General features: G+C 33.3%; 1 protein-coding gene and 1 long non-coding RNA gene across 9 annotated transcripts in view; one reads left to right on the top strand and one right to left on the bottom strand.

Moving 5' to 3' along the window:
- The window catches only part of LOC118766324, a 46,279-nt gene extending 27,090 nt beyond the window's left edge, over window positions 1-19,189 (bottom strand). Inside the window, exons 1-2 of the long non-coding RNA XR_005002261.1 lie at window positions 18,974-19,189; window positions 11,816-11,924 (exon numbers count right to left, since the gene is read on the bottom strand). This is a non-coding gene — a long non-coding RNA (uncharacterized LOC118766324). The remainder of the gene's footprint in view (window positions 1-11,815; window positions 11,925-18,973) is intronic.
- Window positions 1-27,235, top strand: part of LOC115219879 (Kv channel-interacting protein 4) — a 448,057-nt gene that overhangs the window by 233,765 nt on the left and 187,057 nt on the right. The window contains exon 1 of one of the 8 annotated variants that reach the window (XM_036509694.1): window positions 16,093-16,129. The exons of the other annotated variants lie outside the window; for them this stretch is intronic. Coding sequence (XP_036365587.1) covers window positions 16,108-16,129 — 22 coding nt within the window. The 5' untranslated portion in view covers window positions 16,093-16,107. Of the gene's footprint in view, window positions 1-16,092; window positions 16,130-27,235 lie in introns of those variants that run through there. 8 annotated transcript variants of the gene reach the window in all.

The following is a 27,235-nucleotide window of genomic DNA, read 5'->3' as shown; positions in this document are numbered from 1 at the left end:
TATATATGTATGTATATATATATATATATATGTATGTATGTATATATATGTATGTATGTGTATACATTTGTGTGTGTGTGTTTTCTCCAATGCAGATTCGCATGAAGTAATTTCTTTAACTTATAAAAAGAGTCTAAGATAGGTTTCCCTTCAAGCTGACACACTGATAATGAGACAGCTAATTGAATATAGCACTTAATTAGCATATCAGGCCATGGACAAGCATTTTAACCTAATACCCATTTAATAAAAGGGCTCAAGACATATTAACCCATTGGATTTCATTTAATTAATTTTGTGTGTTAATTGAAGTGGATATAACAAACATTTCTTGTTTGAATCATTTTGGCTCTTTAACTTTCTAAGCTAACTTTTTTTTCTTTTTATTTGATATATTTTGAGAAGTGTATGAGGCAAAAATAGAAAGACAAAAAAGAAGAAAAAAAAAGAACTTAATTCTAATCGGAGAAAGAAGTAAGAGCCATGAGGGAACTTGGCTGAGATATTTGAAGTTTTGTTGATTCTGAAAGTAATGTATAGGAAATAAGTAAAGAATGAATGAATGATGTTATTTAAAGAAAATCAAAGAAAAGCTTCTTTCATTTATGATTAAACACTTAAAAGTTTTGGAAATGAAAACAAATACAAATAGACAAAAAAAAAACAAACATAATATAGATAAAGGCTATATGTGCCAAGTGTCTTTTATTTACCATTTTGTTCTGCAGAGAGACTTTCAATTAGATGGTCCTTAGAGATTTTCTTCCATTAAATATCAGAGATTGAATCTTTTGAAAAACTTTGGTAAAGAAATATCCTTCAGATAGAGCTACCGAATGGCTCCAGTGATTCTTAGATCTAGATTAAGTCTATTCTTGTTTGTCTACCTCATTGTTAGACAGAAGCAGTAATTAACCAATAATGTTATTGTTGGGTAACCGTGGTAAGTTACAATTAATTAGACATAATTTAGACAACTGCTGTAATGTAGATTTTCAAAGATGTTTAATTTATCAGTGGAAAATTTTGTATCGTTCTCAAATTTTCTGTTTTGCAATTCAAATTGTACTGCAGGCATTCCAGCAGGTCAGGAGATGCAGTTCTAATTAAGAAGGCGCCATACCACAGTCAAATATTTTGTTTCCACTGAAACAGAATGCTTGAAGCAAATCATAAACCCCATACACTAACATTTATACAAATATGTCAATATACACACACACATACACACACACACATACAAATATGTGTATGTATATATATACACACACATATATTTATGTAAATATGTGTGTATTTAAAAATATATACATTTATAAAAGTATATATATATATACACACACATATTCATGCATACACACTCATGTATCTTCATATGTGCATATATATAGGCACGTGTGTATTTACTAACAGTTTAACAATGCTTAACGTTTTGTGGCCATACAGCAGGACACATCTTACTCACCATGCAGTGGAAATGTCTTTACACACCGTGTTACAATAGAACTAAGTCAAACTATTATTTAATGTAAATCCAGCCAAATGTGTGGAGTGCTACTTTCTTTCCTTTCTTCACTCATTCAAGTGTGTGCAGGTATGGCTGTGCAGTCAGAAGCTTGCTTTCCAACCACATGGGTCTGGGTTCAATCTCACTGCGTCTCACCTCCCCTTGGGCAAGTGTCTTCCACTATAGCCTCAGGCCGACCAAAGCCTTGTGAGTGGATTTGGTAGATGGAAACTGAAAGAAACCCATTGTGTATGTGTGTGTGTGTGTGTGTGTGTGTGTGTCTGTGCTTGACAACCAATGTTGGTGTTTTTCTGTCCCCAAAAGTTTACAGTTCAGCAAAAGAGACCAATGTATATGTTTATATATATATATACACACTTGATTAATGAGAGAGATGGAAGATGGAGGATACAACAGAGTTTATTAATCACTACTTTTTTTTGCTACATAGTGTATTCGCTTCATTTTGCATCTAGTATTTATAATTGATCTTATGTAAAAATGAAGCTGTATCTTTTAATTTGCTGCTTTTCTATACACAAATCAAGAAGATATCTTGCAGAACAGTCATTATTTTAATAGGATACGTCTTGTAATTGTATGAAGAGACACATCTACACTATCAGATACTCCTAAACCAATTGTTAAGTATCCCACTCATGAGGGATCAATGCTAGATGGGTCGAAACAGTTTAAGTGACCAATAAACATACTTGTATCTTCCATCTTCCATCTGTCTTATTAATCAAACACCCAACACACACTGTGAAAGTAAACATGCTTTACCAGTAAGCTACCAGGTATAAACAATACAATTTAGTATATATATATATATATATATATATATATATATATATAATTAAATTACACCATCTAGAAAAATAGAAATATTAAAAATAACAATAATATACTGATGATTAAGTAAATTGCAAAATAATAATAAAAATGTATATATTTGGTAGGAAATATTTTACTATTTTTATTATTTTTAGTTTTATTTTTTATCATTATTTTGCAATTTACTTAATCATCGGTATATTATTGTTATTTTTAATATTTCTATTATATGTAATTTTCTAGATGGTGTAATTTAATTGTCCATTTTGAATTGATAAAAGGTGGTTTTTTCTAAATTTCATATATATATATATATATTATATTTTGTGAAATTTGATTTTGTATTTCTAAATTGAATTTTTCCCTGTAAGTTAGGAATAATATTCCCTCAAATAATTATTATATATATATATATAACACATACACATATAGGCACACACACTCACTTACATCTATATATACAAGCGTATTACATCACACACACTCTTATGATGCAAGTCTGATCAGTAATGAGAATGACATTTTCTCGTTAACATTTTCCAAAGCAAAATGGACATTTTGTCCCAGCTGATGATGCCCAGCCATTGCATTAACAGATTTTGTCCAGTCGCATGCAATACAGAATCATGACATTTTGGTATTGCATATAGACATGTGTCTCTTTAGACCACCAACATTTGTTACATAATTGGCAGACATATATTAATTCATATAATGCTAGTGTGTTATTGGCTTGCTTTAGTTCATGTACTCTTGGGTAGCAAACACGACCAGCATCAGAAATAAATACAGATGTAATTATGAGTTGAACAATTGAAGGTATTATTGAAAATCTACTAAAACATACTTCATTCCAAATTTTTGGGGTTTTATGTAATTTTCGTGAAAATGTTTTGGTGTATGGGGTATAATTATAGGACATAAAGTGAAGGGACACAACTCTATATCGTTAGCATTTAGTCAAGCTCAATACCATTTTTTTCTCATTATTATTCTTCGAAAGGCAGCAACTGTCAGAATCGTGAACACATTGGGCAAAATACTTAGCAATATTTCGTCCATCTTTACGTTCTGAGTTCAAATTCCACAGATGTTGACTTTGACTTTCATCGTTTCTAGATCGATAAAATAAATATTAGTTGAGGACTAGGATCGACATAACTTACCCCACCTCCAAAATTGCTGGCCTTGTGCCAAAATTTGAAATCATTCTTCTTCTTCTTCTTCCTCTTCTTCTTCTTCTTCTTCTTCTTCTTCTTCTTCTTCTTCTTCTTCTCTTCTTCTACTTCTTCTTCTTCTTCTTCTTCTCTCTTTCTTCTGCTGCTACTACTAGTACTAAGAAGAAGAAGAAGAAAAAGAAGAATCGGAAGAAGAAGACTCGAAGAGTGCAAACCTCTGCCAAGGCAACACGAACATCCTCTGAACGATTAGCCAGAGATAATTTTGAAAATGAGAATATCTGAAATAAACTCGACTGCTCTCACAAACGAGAATACTAAAAATGAACCCGACCGCTCTCAAAATTTAAGTAAAAAAAAAAAACCAAAAATAATCCAGAATCATTGTCCGGTACCGAATCGATCCCAAAATCTAATCAGTTCGTGTCAGTCACGAGGCCTAACATCACTGAAAGTTTCATCCGAATCCATCCAGCGGTTCTTGAGATATTTTGTCCATGGACAAACAAATACGACTGAAAACAATACTTCTGCCTTCGCTAAGGCGCGCCTGAAATTTTGGGTGAGCGGACTAGTCTTTTACATCGACCCCCGCCCCCAAGAGGATTAAAGGTAAAGTTGACCTCGGCAGAATTTGAACTCAGAACGTAAAGACAGATAAAATACCACCCAGTATTTTGTCCGGTGTGCCAATGGTTCTGTCAGCTCGCCATCTTATGATGATGATGATGGTGGTAGTAGTGGTGGTGGTGGTGGTGGTGAGGATGATGATGATGATGATATAAAAATCGCTTCTGATTTAAGCATCGGGCCAACACTTTTCAGGTAAAGACGTTAGGCAATACCATGAATCTGGTACTTGATTGGTACTTTATTTTATCCCCCCCCCCCCCCCCCCCAATGAGATTTAAATTCTGAAAGGGAACTAGTCAATTATATGGCTTCCAGTAAATGACTAAATGACCAGTATCTCTTTTATCGAACCCAGAAGTACATAAGACAAAGTCAACTTTAACAGGATTTGAACGCAAATCTTATCTAAGTTTGGCATGGAGTCATGCATTTGGCAGAAGAGGAAATTATGGTACATACTTTGCTAGCATGAAAGACGACGTTAAGCTCGTCCAAATAATCCCCCCTCGCCTAATCTCTATCCTCTATTTGAAATCAATCATTTATCGCTATCATTGCTACAGTTATTTCCCTTACATCACAAATTACACTTCGTTGACAGTTTCCTTGAAAAGTTATAGACTTTGTATTGTATTTAAAAATCTTTTTAGGTGATGCCAACCTAAATATTAAAATTCTTTCTTAAATACAATTTATTTTTGAAGAACTACGTAATTCTTAAGACCTATAATTTTCGTTAAATTGGAAGTACTACTTTTCCATAGATCGATATTTCTGTTTTATATTTTGGTTTCCTGAATTTTTATATGCACTAATCTTCCTTTACTTCTACTTTCACTTTCTCTTTAAGCAAAGTAAATATTTTAAAATGTCATCGTTATTTATAGTAATGAGAAGTTTGCATTCAAAGACGGTCTTTTTTTTTCTTACTGTTTTAAGTGTAAAACTAGGTGGTATTTTTTTCAGATTTGATATTTCAAAACAAGTTAAAAGAAATAAATTCTACTAACTTCAAACACTGTAGGTTTTTTTCAGTTAGTGTCTTTTTTTTTTCCATATATATATATATAATATACATGTGTGTTTGTTTATATATATAACACATATCCCCAATGCAGATGGTGACTACATATTTCCAACCAGTCAAGTTTGCACATGCCCCAAACATCTCAACACTGCATGATTTTAATATATAAGAAGACATAACAAGACAGTCAGCTATGACCATGCAGAATTTTAGACCCTGTCCACGCAGTTGATATGATGTAAAGACAAGCCAATGCATCATATTTGGTGTCAATAATGGTCACAAACTCAGGTGTATAAGAATGTCACAATTTCCAGCTGTTGTTGAAAGATCTGATAATGACCAGATCATTTTTTGCCCAATGGTCTTTATATCGGAGTAACCATAGGCTAGAGAATTGCTTAAAAATAGCTGGGAGATGCTTCTAGACTAAAGTTTTGCTTAACAAAAGCTTGGAGGTGCTTTTAGGATAGATATTATCTTAACAAGCATAGAATAGATGTAACTTTTAGTCTAGATAATTGCTTAACAAAAGCTAACAGAAGCCTTGCTTTTAAGCATGAGAATAGCTTAGCAAGAGTTGGAGATGTCAAGCTTTTCGGCTAGAGAATTGCTTGAAAAAAGACAAGGAGGTACCTAACTTTTAGGCAAGAGAAAATTGCCACAATAGTAAAAGATACTCAACTTTTATGTTAGCGAATTGTTTAACAAAAGTAGGAGATGCCTTGTTACCAGTTGCACATTTGTTACAGTGTGATAGACACCAACTCAGAATCTCTAGCATGAGGCTTAAAATATGTAGACTGACTGCATAAACTGTTCAATCTGTATTGATAGCCACTGTGGTGGGAGGAAGAAAGAAAGAATGAGAGAAAGAGAGAATAAGGGACAGAGCTGTTTATGACTGGTTTCATCATGAATGAAATCTGGTGAAAATGTTTGGTCAGTAGTTGATGGGCTCAGAGAAGTTATTTCTGGTAACAGAACAGAATGCAGTGTGTTTTTGTATAAAGTTATGAAGAAAGAAATATTGGAGAGGTTGGTCAGTATAAAACTGACTCATTTTTTTTTTCTGCCTTGAATCCTCCACTTATAATTGAATTCCATGTCGGTTCTGTACTTATACTCTACCATGAATGTCCCTCTTTCTCTAGTTCCTTTTGTGTTGGTCTCCACCACGAGTTCTTAGGCCTACCTCTCTTTCTATATCGATACGGATTCCACTGTAAAGCACTTTTCACTACATTTGGTGTCTTTTCTAATTGTGCTACCAATCCACTTCCACTTTTTCTTAAATATTTGCTCCCCTAATCGAAACTTGATTAGGGAGCAAATTATTTGAGAAAGAATAATCTAACGAAGATTGAAAAAGAAAATGCACGAATGACATTCTTACCTTTCAATAAAGATACTAAATTAGTAGAAATTGTACACATTTTAGTTCTTCCCTTGACATAAATTCATAGAAACTATAGCAAGGAATGCCATCAAAACATCAAAACAATAGTATACACCAGGCCTAACAGAGTTAGACCTGGTGTATACTAGAAAATATAGAGCTATTTCTTGTGAAAACTATTTCTTTGAAGGATGGGAACAAGTCTATCTGTCTAACACCCATGGACATGTTTACAAAGTCAGAAAACAGCACAGTTCCCATGACTTTCGGAAACATTTTTTTCATGCTAAGAGTTGCTGAAGCATGGAACAAACTGCCGGCATCAGTTGCTAGTTGTTGGAGCACTGCATCCTTCAAAACTTCCATGCTTCCTGAGATTCACCAACACTACACCTGATTTTCTCCATTCCATACACACACAAGCATGTATCTGACTCATACACTGTTCACTTTCCAGACATTTGTACATTACTGCATATACTCTGACAAGTTATGGTGCACCTGAGCACTGTATACAATAATTCCATTATTATCATTATTATAAGTGTTTGGTAAGTTATTTCTGACGTATTAAGTAAATATCCTTCATGAAGATAACAGCATAATGTCCTCTTTCAGCTGTTCTGCCAGCGCTATCTAGTTATATTGAACAACCACCTATCTCACTACTTCGCCTATTAGAATTTAACATAAGGGAAATAATAAAACCAGTAATCAGAGTGTTTTAGTTTATCTTTAGATATATGAATATAGATAAATGAATTTATAAAAAAAGTATTAAGTATAGATTGAGTGTTTAATTTAATGAAAATTTTGATTTCTCACAGCAATAACATGCCTCTCTCTCTCCCCGTAACAATCTTCAATGGGAACTCATAACCATACTAAGACAGGCAAACGTTAAGATAACTGCGTGAATATTTATCTTAACAAGGGAAATAACTATGTGTCATTGCAAGGGACACGACTCTATTGCATTAACTATCACCGAAGTTCATTTACTCATAGCTTATCGACTCGCCTACTTTCACTCTCTCTCTCTCTATCCATTTATCTACATTCAATTTAAGTTGGGTAGCATAAACTTTAGCTATCCAAGCTTACAAAACGTGTATATAGTTATATGATTTTATTTAGTTACTTGTTGAAGTCAGTGTCTATTTTACGTTTTAAAGCTAGCAGTTTTGTAAAATCGATTAATAAAAGCAACTCTTTATTTTAAACATTTATAAAGATCGAAATATATCTTACCAGGATTGAAAAACAGTGCGACAATATGACTTTAAAAAAGGTTATTTGAAATTGTACCTATGTAGGTGCAGGTGTGGCTGTGTGGTAAGAAGCTTGCTTCCCAACCACATGGTTCCAAGATCAGTCCCACTGTGTAGCATCTTGGACAAGTGTCTTCTACCACAGTCTTGGGACCAAAGCCTTGTGAGTGGGTATAGGGAAACTGAAAGAAAGCGAAAGTAAACTGAAAGAAGCCCGTCGTATATATATATATGTAGTTTTCTATGTATGTCTGTGTTTGATGGTGTGTTTACATCTCCATAACTTAGCAGTTTGGCAAAAGCATCCAATAGAATAAGTACTACTCTTAAAATAAAAAAAAGTCCTGGGGTTGATTCGTTTCACTAAAACCCATCAAGGTAGTGCTCCAGCATGGAAACAACTGAAACAAGTAAAAGAATAAGAGAATAAATACAAAATACAATACCAGCCACATGGTTCCGGGTTCAGACACAGACATATATGTATGTATATATATATATATATATATATATATATATATATATATGAGAGGGATGATCACTATGTGGACAACCCTTATGCTAGAAGTAGATCCGCTATGGTCTAACCACTAAGAAATGTAAGCGAGCAAGACAAATGAAAAGTAACAAAAATATAGATTATTCAAATACATGCTTCACTATTAACAGTCTACGTAATTTTACTTGATCCACTATGGTCTTAGTGGTAAGACCATAGTGGATCTACCTCTAGCATAAGGGTTGTCCACATAGTGGTCATGCCTCTCATGTGTATATAATACAATTTACTGAAACTTCAGATTTTAATATGCTAGACCATTGGTGTTAAATTGATGTTAATTAAATTAACATCCAATTTCTCACCCTCATTTTAAATTTATATATATATATATATATATACATATATATGATTGTTTGTAGAAATACATAAATCTGGAGGAGAAGCACACTCTAAGATGTAGAGCAGTTAATATTATATTGAGGTAGGCCAGTTTATGGGGTTACCCTGGGTTTCTCACTCATAAGGGGTTTAGCCTTACGGCGTATCTTCAGACCCTAAACACTGCTGGCCTGAGACCTCTTTAGTCTCAGGCTAGCAGTGTTTGGGGTCTGAAGATATGCTGTAAAGCTAAACCCCTTATGAGCAAGAACTCCAGGGTAACTCCTTAAAAGCCTACCCCATTATAATTCCTCTGATAAGAATCCAATATCGTTAAAAAATCGATTAAGGTTGTTCATCATGTTTTCATTCGATGGAGAATTGGCTAAAATTTGCCCTGTTTATAATTATACCATGTGTTACATATATATATATATGTAGGTCTCATATATATACATATATATATATATATATATATATATATATATATATATATAAGTATATGAAAGAATGGAGTTGAACGACTAGTTAACAAATATCCTTTATTCTCGACATATGTTTTGTAGCTTCAACCGTGTTCTTTCTGATGTGAATTGCTACCCAGGTATCGGTTATCTTTCGAATTATCCTTAATAAGATAATTCATTCAATTACTCAAATATATATATATATATATATATGTATCGAGGTCTCTTTCTTTCTTTTGTTATCTCACCGTTTTTAACAATATATATATATGTATGTATATATATATATATATATACAAAGAGCAATAAAGATTCAAGTTAATTTAAAAAATTTACTTGAATATGGTACCTAACTTAGATGCACCAAAAAAAACAATACTGATTTAACAATACAGTAATGTGGGGTGATTATAAGCGAGAAAGAAGCAACAAGAATGGATAGGTTTTTAGTACGATCGTTTCATACAAGGACAGGTTTTATTAAAAGTTGCAAAGATTACAGCATATAAACGAGTCCCGTACTCATCAGCTAAAATACATGTAAGTTCTCTAGACATCCTAGTGTTTGAGGCTATACTCATGAAGTAATGTAGATAATTAAACAGATTTCTAAAGTTCATTAAAGTTCCTTAGGAACTTTAATGAACTTTAGAAATCTGTTTAATTATCTACATTACTTCATGAGTATAGCCTCAAACACTAGGATGTCTAGAGAACTTACATGTATTTTAGCTGATGAGTACGGGACTCGTTTATATGCTGTAATCTTTGCAACTTTTAATAAAACCTGTCCTTGTATGAAACGATCGTACTAAAAACCTATCCATTCTTGTTGCTTCTTCTCGCTTATATATATATATATATATAATATATATATATATATATATATATATATATATATATATATATATATATATATGTATATATGTATGTATATATATATATATATATATATATATATATATAATATATACATATATTATATACACATGTACATATATATTTATGTACCTATGTAGGTGCAGGCATGGCTGTGTGGTAAGAAGCTTGCTTCTCAACCACATGGTTCTAAGTTCAGTCCCACTGCGTAGCACTGATTCACATGTAAATTCTGTAATGTCCTTTTTGCCCTGAAAATATTTCATTCAAAATCTTAAAAAATGCAAAATTATTTTATTATATATATTTTATAATTTGCATTGAGTGTAAATTGAAACTATTGTAGGCAATGTTAATTGATTAAAAATTAATTTATATCCATTACATCTCTCCATTTGCTTACTAAATAATATTTGATATTTGCATAATATATTTATTGAAGAATTATACCTTCAAAGTGTAATATATTGAACCAGTATATCTTGGATAAAACTATCCCTATAAGAGGTTTATATATTCTCAAAATGATTATATATATATATATATTGATTACGCATTGCTATATTTGAGGTTTTGATGAAGCTATAAGATGTAATTCAGGCACTCAGTTATGAGTCGACTGCATCTGATAGCAGAAACTGCTGTAAGCTAATGAAGTTCATAAGATAATCATTAATTTCTTTGTCATCTTTCTTTCTTATTATTGCTTTGTACTCAGGTAGCACTTCTTTCTGAAACATACGTGCATATATATATATATATATATATATATATATACAATCTTACAAAAGACTGTACCTACCCAGCTAATAGCCAGGAGCAACTCTGGATTTAATTATCCCTTAGAGGTATTAAACTCCTCTAAATTGATACCTATATATATATATTATTAATAGTGAGGGAATGTTTGATTTTTTATGAGATTTTTAGAATAATAATTATAAGATATCTAATTAATTTCTATATGGTTATTATAGATATTTTTTCACTATTGATGGAATAATAAATAGTGGTTTGTCTCTAAACTATACATATATAGTTCTAATTCACAGAAAACAAAAAATGAAGACAGGTGAAAGAACATCAAGCAGGTGTAATAGTTTGAAGCTCAATATATATATATATATATATATAAGAAGAAGAAGACGAGGAACTTTGGATAAAAGCATAGGAGCTTTTATGAGCATACTCAAAAATGCTTCACGTGAATGGACTTAAAAATATCTATATATATATATATATATATATATATATATACACACATAGACATACACATATGACAGGATTCTTTCAGTTTCCATCTATCTGATCCTCTCACAAGTCTTTGGTCGGCCCAAGGCTATAGTAGAAGACACCTGCCCAAGGTGCCACACGCTGATACTGAACCTGGAACCATGTGGATGAGAAGAAAATTTCTTAGATCCACAAGTTTTGATCAACTTTTAGTCGTGCCATTTCTGTAAAAGAAATCACATCCAAAATTGGTAAAATACTTCATAGAACCACATTTATTTCTGTAGATTGCAAGAAATATAATTTATTTGCTTTTGTTTCTTTATAATGTTTCACTGAGAATAATTACCTTTAGTTTTCCCCACAAGGATTAGGGATTAAGATTTCTTTGGAAGGAGAAAATTCAAGTTGTCATGACATTCATTGCCAAAGAGTATTAACAAGTGAAGTAAAGCGAAAGCATTATAAAGTAAGAATCGGTGTTTGTGTGCAGACTCAGCTTACCAAGAATTTACTTTCTGTTATATCATACATGCACAGAACGACATCATACATCATCATGTTCAGCCCTGATATCTCAACTTCTACACTGAGAAGCGTTGGCCTTGTTAGTCTGAAATGATAAAATGTAAATTGCATTGCTCTGTTGTCAGTATAACGACAAGTTTAATTACATTTGTCAGATTAACAATGATTGTAATAGTGACATCTCAATTCTTTCTTTCAGTTTTGGACCCTGTAATCAACACTTGGTCTGTCTGTTTCTTTCTCCCTCCTTCTTTCTCTATCAGTACACACGCACACACTCACACACACAAATTAATATAAACAGCTAGTTGCAATATAAATAATATAAAGGAAAAAAATCTTATCATCACTAAGCACCTATATTGCAAGAAATAACAGTTAAAAACCCTTAATGCGAGCTTCTTACAGCATTAAGAGTTTTTAACCCCTATTTCTTGCAAGACAAGTGCTTCAGCACACTTAGTCACATTTAGTGATGATAAAATTTGCGTGTGTAAATATATATATATATATATAATATATATAATATATTATATATATATATATATACATATATATATATATATACATATATATGTATGTATGTATGTACGTATGTGTGTGTATATATATATATATATATATATATATATATATATATCATATGATATGTGACAATTAGCTGGGTGTCATAGTAAAACTCAGAGTTTCGGATGCTGGGATTGTAGGCTGCTCCGACTTCTCATCAGTTATTACGAACACTTAATAACTGATAAGATGCCGGAGCAGATTTCAGCCCCGGCATCCGAAACTCTGAGTTTTATTATGACAACCAATTGTCACATATTATATATATACATATACATATAGATATATATATATATATATATATATATATAATATATATATATATATGGTGTCTCTTAAAATGGATTTTGTTGTATAATTAATTCTTATCCAAATTACCAAACTACATGATTAGTAATGATTAATCAATGAGCTTATTTTCTTTCTATCTCTTCTATCAACCTGTTCTGTTCTGAAGATATCATCCCTTCATTTTATCCCTTCCAAAACCACTTAGCGTTGCTGTTTCTTTAGTTACTTAAAACATAACCCCCAATACTATATCCTTAGCTGATTTATTAATTTTCAGAAACACATGTATTTTTAATTTCCTCTTCTACCAACCCATGTTTCTTCATCAGCAAACCTTTTAGGGCCAGCATATGCTTCAGTCAAAACCTCATTAGAGAGTTACTATCTTTTATGGAATGACTACAGGCACCAACATCCAAAAGAAGGCCATTCAACTGATTGGCAGTTGGTGTCGAAAATTTATCATTTGGTCTTTTTCTAGTTATTTATTTGACCTTATGACTAAGTCACCAGTTTTTCAAATTTGCCAACTCTATGTTGTTTTATTCTAAAAATTGGAGTAACATATGGCTATATGATCCCTCTATTAATTTCTGCTCCCTTCAGTCATGATAAGAAAATTAGATGATGTCAGTGGAGTTCACAAAATTTCTAATGCTAAATCCACAATGGTAGACATTGAAATGATAGTTAGACACCATATTCTGTTTTAAGTATGATTTAGCCCTTAACATCAAGAAAATTGAGGAAACTATTACTGACTACATAAAATATGGGGTTTGCTTCCCAATTCAGATCCTTTGGCCTGTTTTTCCTGGCTCTCCCATGAAATATTATTTTTCTCATCAGCTTCTGGTATAATTCTGATTTCAAATTTTTGCACAAGGCCAGCAATTCAAGGAAGAAGCTAAGTTGATTAGATAGACCCCACAATGTTCAACTGGGACTCAATTTTATTGACCCCCCAAAAGGGTGAAAATTAAAGTCAACCTCGGCAGCATTTGAACTCAGAACATTAAACACAGATAAAAGGCTGCTACGCATTTTCCCCAGCATGCTAATGATTCTGCCAACTCACTGAATATTATGAGAATATTGATCTACTACTAAGAGTAATAAAACTGTCAAAACATTTAAACTCCATTGTGATAGCTGTCTACATTCAATACGCCCAAATATAATTTGGTCACCATACTGGCTTTTATATATCTTTACAGTAAACATGTGTATGCATATCATCATCATCATCATCATCGTTTAACGTCCGCTTTCCATGCTAGCATGGGTTAGATGATTTGACTAAGGTCTGGTGAACCAGATGGCTGCACCAGGCTCCAATCTGATCTGGCAGAGTTTCTACAGCTGGATGCCTTTCCTAATGCCAACCACTCTGAGAGTGTAGTGGGTGCTTTTACGTGCCACCGGCACAAGGGCTAGTTAGGTGATACTGGCAGCAGCCACGCTTAAATGGTGCTTTTTATGTGCCACCTGCACAGGAGCCAGTCCAGTGGCACTGGCAATGGCCTCACTTGAATGGCTTTTTACACGTGCCACCAGCACAAGTGCTAGTAGGGTGACGCAGGTAACGATCTTGCTCGTATGATACTCTTAGCGCTCCACTAGCATGGATGCCAGTCATTGAATTTGATTTAAGTATATTTTTAATTATATGTGCAGTGCACAAATTAATGATTAGTAGCCACTCTCACACAACCAGGTTCAGATTTAGTCAATCATTGTTTTTCACTGATTTAAACAACAAAACAGAAAACAGTACTTCTTATTTATGTACAGGCTAAAACCGCAGAACCCTGGCTTGTCTGTTCTCTCTTCTTTGACAGATCTCAGCCAAAGCAGAAACCAGCAGGATCAGTTATTGCCAATTCTTATTCATGTTACTCTTAATCTAAGGCATGTTGAACGAGGCATAGCTTTGCATTATCTTCTTAATTCTCTTGGGTTATTTCATCACATATGCTAATTTCCTTTCTTCTATCTGAACAACATTTTTCATTCACAGCATTCATCTGTCGCATAATTGAGCTTTATTTCAAGCATTTACATTTCGCATACATCTACAATATGCTTAATTCAACCCTGATTTATGAATACTGCAATTGAAATTTGTTATTTTTGCTTTGTTGGAATTATTGCCTCATTCAAATTCTGAACATATATTAAAGATGTCCTCGTACGAAACGATCGTACCGAGATTTTAATCCATTCTTGTTGCTTTTTTCCTACCTATATATATATATATATATATATATATATATATATATATACATATATATATATATATATATACACATATATATATATGTATATGTGACCGCGTGTGTATCATTGGGGATTTTTTTCCTCCGTCTTCCCTTCCTTGGATCTTTCCTTTCCCTATGTTTCTGACGAAGAGCTCCGCTTGAAACATTAAATCCTCCTTCTTTCTTTCCTTTCCTAAGCGTCCAATAACACTATACTTGTTCCACGTCCTCGTGTTGTTGTGTTTTCTCTTTGTGTTTTCATGTATGGTTTAACTTTATATATATATATATACTGGAGTAAGCACATAAATGTGAAACAAGGTGGAGAAAAGAGTACTCAAATACCAGAGGTAGAGTAAATATGCTTTATTTAAAAGCAGCAAAATATCACACAAAATCTAACAAAACTGTCCAACGAACAGGAACGTGAAACTCTGAATAACAGTTTTTGTGATATTTCTGCTGCTTTTAATAAAGTATATATATATATATATATATTATATATATATATATATATATATATATATTATATATAGTTGTTTGTTTCTTGCATATATCATAAACTCTTATGCTTTCATAAATTAATTATATTAACATATATTAACATATATTAACTGTTAGTGATGCTGTAGTTTTTGTTTCTTTAAACTTTATTTTCGCACACATTAGCAGTGAAATAATTGAATCAAATTATGAGCATGTGTGTATGCGTGGTGTGTTGTTTAGTGCGTGTGTATGTGTGGGTCTGTGTGTGTGTGTGTGCATATTTTTTCCATGCATAATAATAATCTAGTCGTAAACTTAATTCTCTAGTTCCCATCTTCTCCCTCCCTTCCTTTCTCTCTCTCTCTCTATCTCGCAACTCTCCCTCCCTCCCTCTCTCTCTCTCTCAATTTATGTACCTTATAAACAATACAATTATCAACTTTTTTTGCAGAGTACATGTTATCTTGTTACAACGGTATTACATATAATACTTCCTTTTTTACATCTAATTGAAATGGCTATCAGTTAATCTAATTGATTTCTATTTAATCTATATTTCAACAGCACCTAACCTGTCATTCAATCCATATTTTAAGTATTTCTACTCTGGATATTAAAACTAATTTCATTCATGATTTATAAGCTATCATACCTTAAGCTACCATGCAAATGTTTGTGTTTGAAGGTAAATGCCATTTATGTATTTATTTTCACTTTTCTGCTTTCACCCTATTTTGTCTCTTCTGTTTCCCGATTTTTATTTGAGGTGAGAAAAAGAAAAAAAAAAAAAATCAAAGTTGTTCAGTCATTAATCATAAATTGCATACAACTTTTTAATATTCATCTGAATGCAAAATATACTAGTAAAGATTTCGAGAAATATTTTTTTATTCAAAGTTTTAAATTTTCTAAGAAAAAGAAAAAAAAAAAATTTTTTTTTTTGGTGCTCCTTAGATTTTCTTCCTCTGTAAATTGAAATAAAATTTACACCTTTTAAAAGCAAGTTCACTTTCGTTCAAAACGTTACTATAATTATTAATTCTCACATAGAATATGAAGCCATATTTGAATTGCAATAGGCACTAGATGACATTCTTTATATCAGATGCCACCAGGAAATCACAATGGTTTCATCAACTTCCGATACTATCACTCCCTCTGGTGGTGCCAAGCAACATTTATACATGTGTGTGCATGTACATATGTGTATATGTGTGTGAGAACGTGTGCATGATGCATGCATCAGCTTGTGCATGTGTAGGGTGTGTGCGCATAAATTATAACATTCATGTTATAACGAGATTTTTCTTCAGATTTTAATTTAAATACAAACATATCAGTAAAGGTAGATTTATATTAAACTAGCAGTATCGCCTGGTATTGCTCGGGTTTGTTTCAACCCTTTAGAATTGGATTTTTTGAAAAGTAAAAATTTTGCATTATGTAGCTTGTTATTCTCTTTAAGTGAACATTTTTCTGGTTGAAATACACTGAAAAATGGTGACACAGCAGTCAAAAAATCGTAAAAAATAGGGATTTTCATAGAAAAAAAGCACCTTTTTGAGGTAATAATTTTTGCTGTTAACATGGTCCGATTTGAATTTTATCTTCTACGGAATGAAGAGCAAGCCTTCTTCTATTATACTCTCAATTTTGGTCAACTTGCGCTGCAGGGTCTCGGAGGAGATAGTGTTAGTTGAAGGCTACCAAACCTGCCACACACAGACAACTTCAGCTTTATATATATATAGATATAGATATATAGATGAGTCATGTATTTTAAATGGTTTTCTTCAATACTGAACACGAAGGTAGAAATTTCTTTCGACCATTTACCTGTACATAGAACATAGATGCTTGAGGTTTAGGGATAACAAACAGATAACTGAGAAACATGGTTCTATGCATTGTGCTTATCACCAAAGCACACCATGTATACAGTTTTTTTTTTTCTTGTAGAACTCTCACGGTAAAACCTACATGCAATAAGTTGAAAGACCATCCAGAGAAAGTTTTATCCCTCATCCTTACTCTCATCTTTATAATACAATACATTAAATGAGCTGTATACATCCTTTTAATTCAGGAAGGATTGTGCCTTTCCTTGGAAATAAGATTTGTCAAATTATGAAGATCATTATGTCAGAAAGTGATATTGGTACATTCAGATAATACAGTCCGCTGAAAATATTCTTCACTTGAAGAAGAGGAAGGAGAAGTGAAGGCTGATTTCTAGAAGTTGTGGTGAGAAGCTGTCCTAGGAAAAGACCCACCCCACACATGCAAGCATGAAAATAACAAAAATAACATGATGTGGATGATGATGATGATGATTACTATGATGATATTGATTGTATTTCCCCCACCCCACCCCCTTAAATTTAGATATTTCTGTTGTCATTTTCCATAGCTTAGAGATGTGTCAACTTGCCTATGAGGGCCAGTGCTTTCACATAGATCTCTGCCTGCTTTTACTTGGACATATCCTGTCCTGATCCAGATTCGACTGTAAATACTTTGTGTAATCTCCTGTTAGTGTGCATGGTTCCTTGATGATCAGTCGCTATGGTTTTCAGGAATGAAACTCCATCAAGCCATGACCAGCCTATCATCACACCTGACGTATATAATCCAGGACTATTTTAATCATTATACTCAAACAATTTTTAAGACTGCACAGTAAAGTTTGATGAAAATATAGCCACTATATGTTGCAAAGTGAGCAATCATGTAGAGATTTTCGTTAGTTCTTTAGCAACATTTGATATAATACAATATAATGAAATTCTTGTATATAGTGCTCAGGTGCACCACAACTTGTCAAAAGTGCGTATAAAGCATATGCAGTAATGTACAAATGTTTGAAAAGCGAACAGTGTATGAGTCAGATACATGCTTGCATGTGTATGGAGGGGAGAAAATCAGGTGTAGTGTTGGCGAATCTCAGGAAGCATGGAAGTTTTGAAGGATGCAGTGCTCCGACAACTAACAACTGATATATAAATATATATATATATATATATATATATATATATATATATATATATCCAAACACATACACATGCATATATACATATCTATTTGTTTGTGTGTTTATGTAGATATAATGGTCTTTCTGACTACTCTGCATTACATGCAGTTTTGCTTGGAGTTTTTTTTTTTTTTTTTTTTTTACCTTTTAAACTAGAGGCTCTTCTTATTGTCAACAATTGTAAAGCTCCAGTGATGAATGTATTTATTCTACTAACAGCACCTCAGAAATTCTGCAAGCTCAGGGCCATCTCATAAAATAAAAATAGACACAAGACAAAATATAAAACTAACTATTTACAATTTTTTTTTTTTTTTTTTTTTTTAATAATCTAAAGAGCTTCCCAGAAAAAATCTATGATTTTTCTATTTCACTTAATTACCCCCAGAAGCAGCTTAAAAATTATCTGAAATTACAGTTAATCAGGGAAACAGGCAAGAACAAATCAAAAAATATTGTTGCTGAGATGTTAAGTGAATTGTGCAAACAATTACATACCAATCCTGACAGATATATTTCCGCCGACCTTGAGGTGTACAATAACTTCAATCAACTGTTGCGGGTAAATAAATGTGTGTGTGTGTGTGTGTGTGTTATGTTCATTTGTCCGAACGTTCAGTTCTGTGATCAGCTTAGTGGTTTGCAGTTATTTTAATCTCTTACAGATGAGTAACCTTTACAACGTAACAAAATTTGCTGGAGGCTAATAGAAATGATGAACTCTGATGTATAACAAACTCCAAAGTAGTAATCTTACAGAAATAACTCTATGTTAAAACATGAAGAAACGATAAGCAAAATTGTTTTGAATTTCAATTATTTGTAGATTTTTTTTTCTTATATATATAAACTTCTAAAGTTAAATGATTCAGAAGTTTTGCTATTTTGAAAATAATTTTTTTATTCATTGTTTTCATTCATTTCTTCTTATTTTTTTTATTCATATTTTTTTTCTATTCATTTAATGGTGGTGCCCCAGCATGGTTGTAGTTCTGAAGCTGAAACTGGCAAAGAGCAAAAGAGTATAAAATGGTGAATTTGTTTGTCATACTTATTTAACAAGAAATTTCATCTGAAATCTTGGGTTATTTAAAAATAATTTCTCTTACATTATTTCTCCTTCTGCATTTGTATAATTTGTCCATGTTTTTTAAACATCAAATCAAAATTCTTCTGGTCTTCAGAGACATTGGCGTTCACACAGACTCAGGTTATTTGTAACATAGTCCTTTCTACACAAGTGCTGTACAAAGTGGGCTATATGATTTAAAAGTGGATCTCACCCAAGTTCTAATGGGCCACAGTAACATTTGTGTGTCTACAAAAAACCCATATACTTGTGGATCTTTCTCAATACCTATTTCTTTATTACCAACAAGGGGTTAAACACGGTGGGGACAAACAAGGACAGACATAGGTATTAAGTCGATTACATCGACCCCAGTGCGTAACTGGTACTTAATTTATCGACCCCAAAAGGATGAAAGGTAAAGTCGACCTCGCAGAATTCGAACTCACAACGTAACGCCGACGAAATACCTATTTCTTTACTGCCCACAAGGGGCTAAACACAGAGGAGACAAACAAGGACAGACATAGGTATTAAGTCGATTACATCGACCCCAGTGCGTAACTGGCACTTAATTTATCGACCCCAAAAGGATGAAAGGCAAAGTCGACCTCGGCAGAATTCGAACTCACAACGTAACGCAGACGAAATACTGCTAAGCATTTCGCCCTGCATGCTAAAGTTTCTGCCAGCTCGCCCACACCATCTAATTTGTTTGAGGTTTTTTTTTTTGGTGGGGGGTGCGGTCATTTACCTAGGTATTCCTGCCATTCAGATCAGCTATGAGTACTTTCTGTTACTTTCATTTTATCATAGTTTCATTTAGATTTGTCCTTGAATATTTTGGCCTTATTTAGTCAACATTAGATGGACCACAGCTGATATTAAAATAGCAGAAAAATAACAAAGTATTAACATAATTTTTTGTACATGACCCAATACCATTTTTATAGATCTTTAAACATTAATGCTCTTTTAAAATTTCTTTTTGATTTCATTTCTGTTAAAACAACATATGTACAATATAGGTGTAGAAGTGGCTGTGTGGTAAGTAGCTTGCTTACCAACCACATGGTTCCAGGTTCATTCCCACTGCGTGACAGCTTGAGCAAGTGTCTTCTACTATAGCCAGAGGCCTGTCGTATATATATATATATGTGTGTGTGTGTATGTTTCTGTGTCTGTGTTTGTCCCCCCAACATCGCTTGACAACCAATGCTGGTGTGTTTATGTCCCCGTAACTTAGCATTTCGGCAAAAGAGACTGATAGAATAAGTACTAGGCTTACAAAGACTAAGTCCTGGGGTTGATTTCTTCGACTAAAGGCAGTGCTCCAGCATGACTGCAGTCAACTGACTGAAACAAGTAAAAGAGTAAAGAGTATAACAGTTGGGAAACATGGTTATTATTGTGGTGGCTATAGGAATTTTGTGAATAATTGTTTATGGATATGGCTTCTTCTGCAAGCAAAGACATGATTTTTTTTTTGTTTTAAGAGTTCATCGAATCAATTTTTGTGCTTGATTGATGATTATTTCATTGGAACACAAAATCATGAAAGGCATTATAAACTTGGCAGAATGAGAGCAGTACTAACTCATTAATTGATAGAAACAAAAATGCCATTCAAAGTCTGTTCAAAAGGATGACTTCTAATCAAAATTTGTGGTTCAGTAAAATTTCTGTTTCTTCTAAAAAAAAAAAAATATGAGTGCCAATGTTTGGTAAGATATATTTATTCAGAAAACAAAACAAAACAAATGCTCAAATTCTGTTGTTTAGAACTGATTACGCATTAAGTTCTTGCTGCTGCTGCTGTTGCTGCTGCTGTTGTTGCTGCTGCTGCTGCTGCTGTTGTTGTTGTTGTTGTTGTTAATATTACAAGATGGTGAGCTGGCAGAATTGTTACCACACTAGACAAAATGCTTAGCTGTATTTCACCTGCTTCTACATCCTGAGTTCAAATTCTGCCAAGGTCAACTTTGCCTTTGATCCTCTCAGAGTTAATAAAACAGAGTATTTGTCAAGTTACAAGGGTTGATGTAATTGACTAATCCCCTAAAATTGCTAGCCTTGTGCAAAAAAATTTGAAACAATTATCATTGCTAATTAATCCTAATCAGTCCTACTGATTGGGCTGCCCTAAGATCAAAGGTATTGAACCTATGAGCAACCCATCTTGATAGCATGCGTAAAGCATCCGGCTCGACCATTAATTTGGATATGCAGGTCTCTCTCTCTCTCTCTCTCTCTATTCTTAAGATGGTTAGTTGTGATTTGAGGATGCTGTAGCTGCCATTTGTTGCATGACTAGCAACAAAGCTGGCAGAAACGTTAGCATACCGGGCAAAGTGCTTAGTGGTATTTCATCTGTTTTTACATCCTGAGTTCAAATTCTGCTGAGGTCGACTTCGTCTTTCATTCTTTTGGGGTCGACAAATTAAGTACCATTTGTGTACTGGGGCGATCCAATCCACTGCCCCCCCTCCTAAAAATTTCCGGCCTTGTGCTTAGAGTAGAAAAGAATATTACTTCTTCATATAAATTCAAGACTATCTACTTAATAGGTACAGGTGTGGCTGTGTGATAAGAAGTTTACTTCCCAACCTCATGGTCCCGGGTTCAGTTCCACTGCATGGCACCTTGGGCAAATGTCTTCTATCATAGCCTTGGGGTGGATTTAGTAGATAGAAACTGAAAGATGCCTGTCATGTATATATATGTTTGTGAGGGAGAGAGAGTGTGTGTTTCTGTGTTTATCCCCTACCATCGCTTGACAACCATTGGTGGTGTGTTTACATCCTTGTTACTTAGCAGTCTGGCAAAAGAGACCGATAGAATAAGTACCAGTACTTGAAAAGAAAATGAAAGTACAGGTGTCAATTCATTCAACCAAAATTCTTCGGGGCAGTGCCCCAGAATGGCCACAGTCTAATGACTAATACAAGTGAATGGCAAAAGATAATTAAGAAATCAAATGTTAGCCATATCTCTCATCTCTGGTTTACGTAAGAAAACATTGCTGTTTGCCTATTAAAACAGTATTATTTGTTGTTCTCTTAAAGCTTTAGGTTTTCGTTGTTTATTGATTTCTTAGTCCTTGCTACTAGTTTTGTCTAACAATAGAGCTGAAGTTGGCTTTATGGAAAGGATCTGAACATAATGGCTTTTAAATTTGTGAATCTGGGTAGAAATATTCATTAACATGAAACAATATTGATATTCCACACCTATTTTACATTTTGGTGCAGTTTTATGATGAAATGTGCATGTAAGTGTGAACATGTGTGTTTGTGTGTGCATGTTTGTTTGTGTGTGTGTTTGTGTGTGCATGTGTGTGTGTGTGCGTGTGTGTGTGTGTGCATGCGTTTGCACGCATGTGTGTGTGTTTGTGTATGTATACCAAACTTGCTACTCAAGTCCTTCCTAGGATATTAGTTTATCACAATGAATTTAGTTTCATAGGAAAAAGAAATAGTAGTAGTAGTAGTAGTAATAATAATAATAATAATAATAATAATAATAATAATAATCATAATAATAATTATGTTAATGATTATAAAATGAATGAATAAATAAATGAGGTACTTTAAAAATGTGATTAATTTCATTACATTTATTTTTAACAAAGCCGACATTGAAGATGATATGAGTGAAATCAAATGATTGATTGGTTGATTTATAACAAATATCCATCATGAAATATTGATAAATTAGCACGTGAATGATGACAAGGATGTATGTGTGTGTGTGTGTGTGTGTGTGTGTCCTTCCATGCGTGTTGTGCATGCTTTTTAAACTATGTAGTCTCAAATATTGATTTCACTTTTATAGTTAATTAACTTCTTTATTCACCATTATTCATGACAATAAGCCATTTTTGCTTTATGCATCTGTGTCGTTTAAAAAAAAAAAAAAATAATAATAATAATAATCAGTAAAAAAAAAACCTCAACAAAATCTCTTAATAAAAGTACAGAATGTGTACTGTATTGGTAGGGAATTGTATTTGTATATATGTTCAATATAAAGTAATTCATTGGTGTTTTATAATTTAATTCCTATCGTCTTTCTTAGCATAGACACCCATTGATTGTCAAAGACTGGCAGAAGAACCGGTATCTGAAATTTCTTGAATTTCCCAATAATTATTTCAGTCTGAATATTTAGTTTTTAGTCTTGCAATTTGATCCAGTTTCCAATAATTATCTTACTCTACATTTTGTTTGTTATTTAATGATCTCTTATTCGTGCAGGTTCAAATCTCTCTCCCCACCACCACCACACACTCTCTCTCACGCTATATATATATATATATATATATATATATATATGTATATGTATATGTGTATGTGTATTGGGTGTTTTTTTGTTTTTGTTTTTTTTCTTCTCATTTTCCCATTTTCTTTCCTCGGGAGAAATATACCAAAATAACACTTGTAAAAATATTCTCCCCATCAGTCATTTTCTTTATATGTTTGATTGTTTTCTGTTCTTGCTTTGCCAGTACATATACTAAAATTAGAAATTTTTCTGTCTTTCTTTTGCAAGTTATGTCCAGAGATATCTTTTGTTTTGCTAATCTTGTGTTTTTCTCCCAAGGTGGGGTTGGTTTACCCAGAGGGATAGAAGTGGTAAGAAACAAGAGTGTATGACATTGTTACCTCCTGTTGAAGTGCAGCACTGTGTATTTCAACAATCTATGACAATAGCCATTTAAACAACTAAAGAGTTGGGCCATTGGAAGCACTACTACAAGATCATTCAATTTACTAAAAACAGCAGCCAAAATCTTCAATTTACACACTACCATTATAAGAAAAAAATGGTGTGATGGATAATGTAGCTCTAGCCTAAGTCTGAAAGGTCACAGTTGGAATGTTTTTGATCACACACACAAACAAACAATTAATAATGGATTATAAGTATAGGAGATTTAGATGTATTTCATGGCTAACTGGGTGTTAACTAAATATCTTGTTAAAGGTTGTTAATAAACTGATTGAATTAATTATAAAATAGCGAATAATAAAGATAATTCTTCTTTTCTTTCTCCAATTATGTAGACAATAAAAAATGCATCAGCTTAAATAGTTTATTTATTTGATTCTCTAACAGTAAGATGTGAGGCAAAACACCACTTGCATTTGATTTCGTATGTAACCAGGAACAAGAAATTTAACCATAAACAGAATGTAAGGCCTAACATAATTGATAAAATATAATCGTTCCGCTTGACTAGAGACATATTCAGCACATTGTCACATTGGGAATCAGGTTTTGCAAAGTTCATCCTATTGCTGGCTCTCAGTGAGGCCAACTACAGAACCTAGCTGGTTCATAGGTGAGTTAGAATCCCTATTAGCAACTAAATCAAGTCTCAAACAGAAGAAAACAGAACAGATTGCGATGACAAGTGGATTACATCTGAAAGGGGTAGACCATAAGGTCAACGTTATATAATGTGGATGTTTAAGTGTATTTGAAGAGGCTGTAAATAAAATATTAGAACTGGTTGTTTAAATTCACTGAGTACTTAAAACAGTGGCAGCTGTTTTATATAAAAATAGATGTCTGTTAAAGTAAATTGATAAATGATAGCTAAATTCGTGAGTTAAATTGTCAGAAACAAAATCATTAAACAATGTAGTTGTAAGCTTGTTTGATGTTTCAGTTTTATTATGTATCAAGTTATTTACTTAAACACACCCACACCCACCTAGTGTACACAAATTTAATCTGTTTAAGAACATAAGTATGTATGTAAGTGTGTTTGTATGCATGGAGAGATAGCCATGTGTGTGTGTAAAAATTAACAGTAACAGAAGCAGTATTAATAGCAAGAGATAATTTTGATCCCCAACTTAACATATAAGTTGTGCTAGAGCACAGAACACTGCATTATTTACCTTGAGAGAATCTCACATGAGCACTTGGGGCACATAAAAGCACTCATGATTATCTTGTTGGCAGACGAGAATCATCTGCTACAGTCACTTGAACTGCCAGATCACATGATTTCACCTTGCTATGGGTTCATCAGTGACAGATATCCAGCAGTGCAATAACAGCTGAATCTCACATGTAGAAATATATATTTACCTATTTCTTTACTACCCACAAGGGAATAAACACAGAGAGGACAAACAAAGACAGACAAACGGATTAAGTCGATTATATCGGCCCCAGTGCATAACTGGTACTTATTTAATCGACCCCGAAAGGATGAAAGGTAAAGTCGACCTCGGCAGAATTTGAACTCAGAACATAACAGCAGTCGAAATACCTCTAAGCATTTCGCCCGGTGTGCTAATGCTTCTGCCAGCTCACCACCTTATATATATACCTAGAAAAGGGACAGCATGGGTGTGGTTGCTATAGTGGCTTTGATTCTCATTCTACTCACACTAAAATAATCTGATCTAGTGGTCACTCAGATGACTCTGCTTTTGAATTATGGATGCAATACATCTGAAGAACTTCTTTACAGTTTTATGGCGTTAGAAAGGTAATCTTTGGTGTTAGGAAGGGCATCCAGCTGTAAAAAGCATGTCAATTGGAACCTGGTGCAGCTCCCCAGCTAACCAATTTTCAATCAAACTTTCCAACCCATGCCAGCATGGAAAATAGACATTAAATGATGATGACAATGTATATAGGTGCCAAGCAGTGGGACTGAACCCAGAACCATGTAGTTGGTTAGCAAGCTACTTACCTCACAGACACTCCAGCACCTATACACAGTTTTAGTCAACTTCTGCACTTTTATTGTCAAAAGACCAGAAGATGTGACAGATATATACATTTTTCTATTATGCATATATATATGTGTGTGTGTGTATGTGTGTGTATATGTATGTATATATATATATATATATATATATATATATATATATATATATGTATTTATATATATATGTATATATATAGTGTATATATTGTATATATATGTATATATATGCATATATATGTGTGTATATATATGTATGTATATATATGTGTATATATATGTATATGCCGGTGACAGTCCGTTGCCAGCATCGCCTGGCCCCGTGCCGGTGACACGTAAAAGCACCATCCGTTCGTGGCCGTTCGCCAGCTCTGTCTGGCACCTGTGCAGGTGGCACGTAAAAAACACCCACTACACTCGCGGAGTGGTTGGCGTTAGGAAGGGCATCCAGCCGTAGAAACACTGCCAGATCTGACTGGGCCTGACGAAGCCTTCCAGCTTCACAGACCCCAGTTGACCCGTCCAACCCATGCTAGCATGGAAAGCGGACGCTAAACGATATATGTGTATATATATGAATATATATATATGTGTATATATATGTATATATATGTGTATGCATATGTGAGTTACCTTGACTTTGTTGTTATAAATGAGTGACATTGTCATCCAACTAGTGTCCCTTATTTCTAAGCATCAATGAAAACCTGTGTAGTCATTACCTTGCTTAAAAACAGGAGAGGGTTAACAACAGAAATGGCATTTGTCCATAGAATGTAAGTTGCCTCAACAAATTTCATCCAATCCATGCAAGTATGGAAAACCAGATTTTGAAATGATGATGGTTTCATATACATATATATATATATATATATATATATGTTCAGAAAAATTTAGATTCAGATGAATTTGGTACTTAAGTTAAAGGCACCAGAATTTTGTATGGTATTATCCATATAAA

This window comes from Octopus sinensis, linkage group LG15 (assembly GCF_006345805.1).
Source record: "Octopus sinensis linkage group LG15, ASM634580v1, whole genome shotgun sequence".
NCBI classification, from domain to species: domain Eukaryota; kingdom Metazoa; phylum Mollusca; class Cephalopoda; order Octopoda; family Octopodidae; genus Octopus; species Octopus sinensis.
The sequence above is the reverse complement of the archived record's forward strand: the minus strand, read 5'-3'. Positions and strand labels throughout refer to the sequence as shown.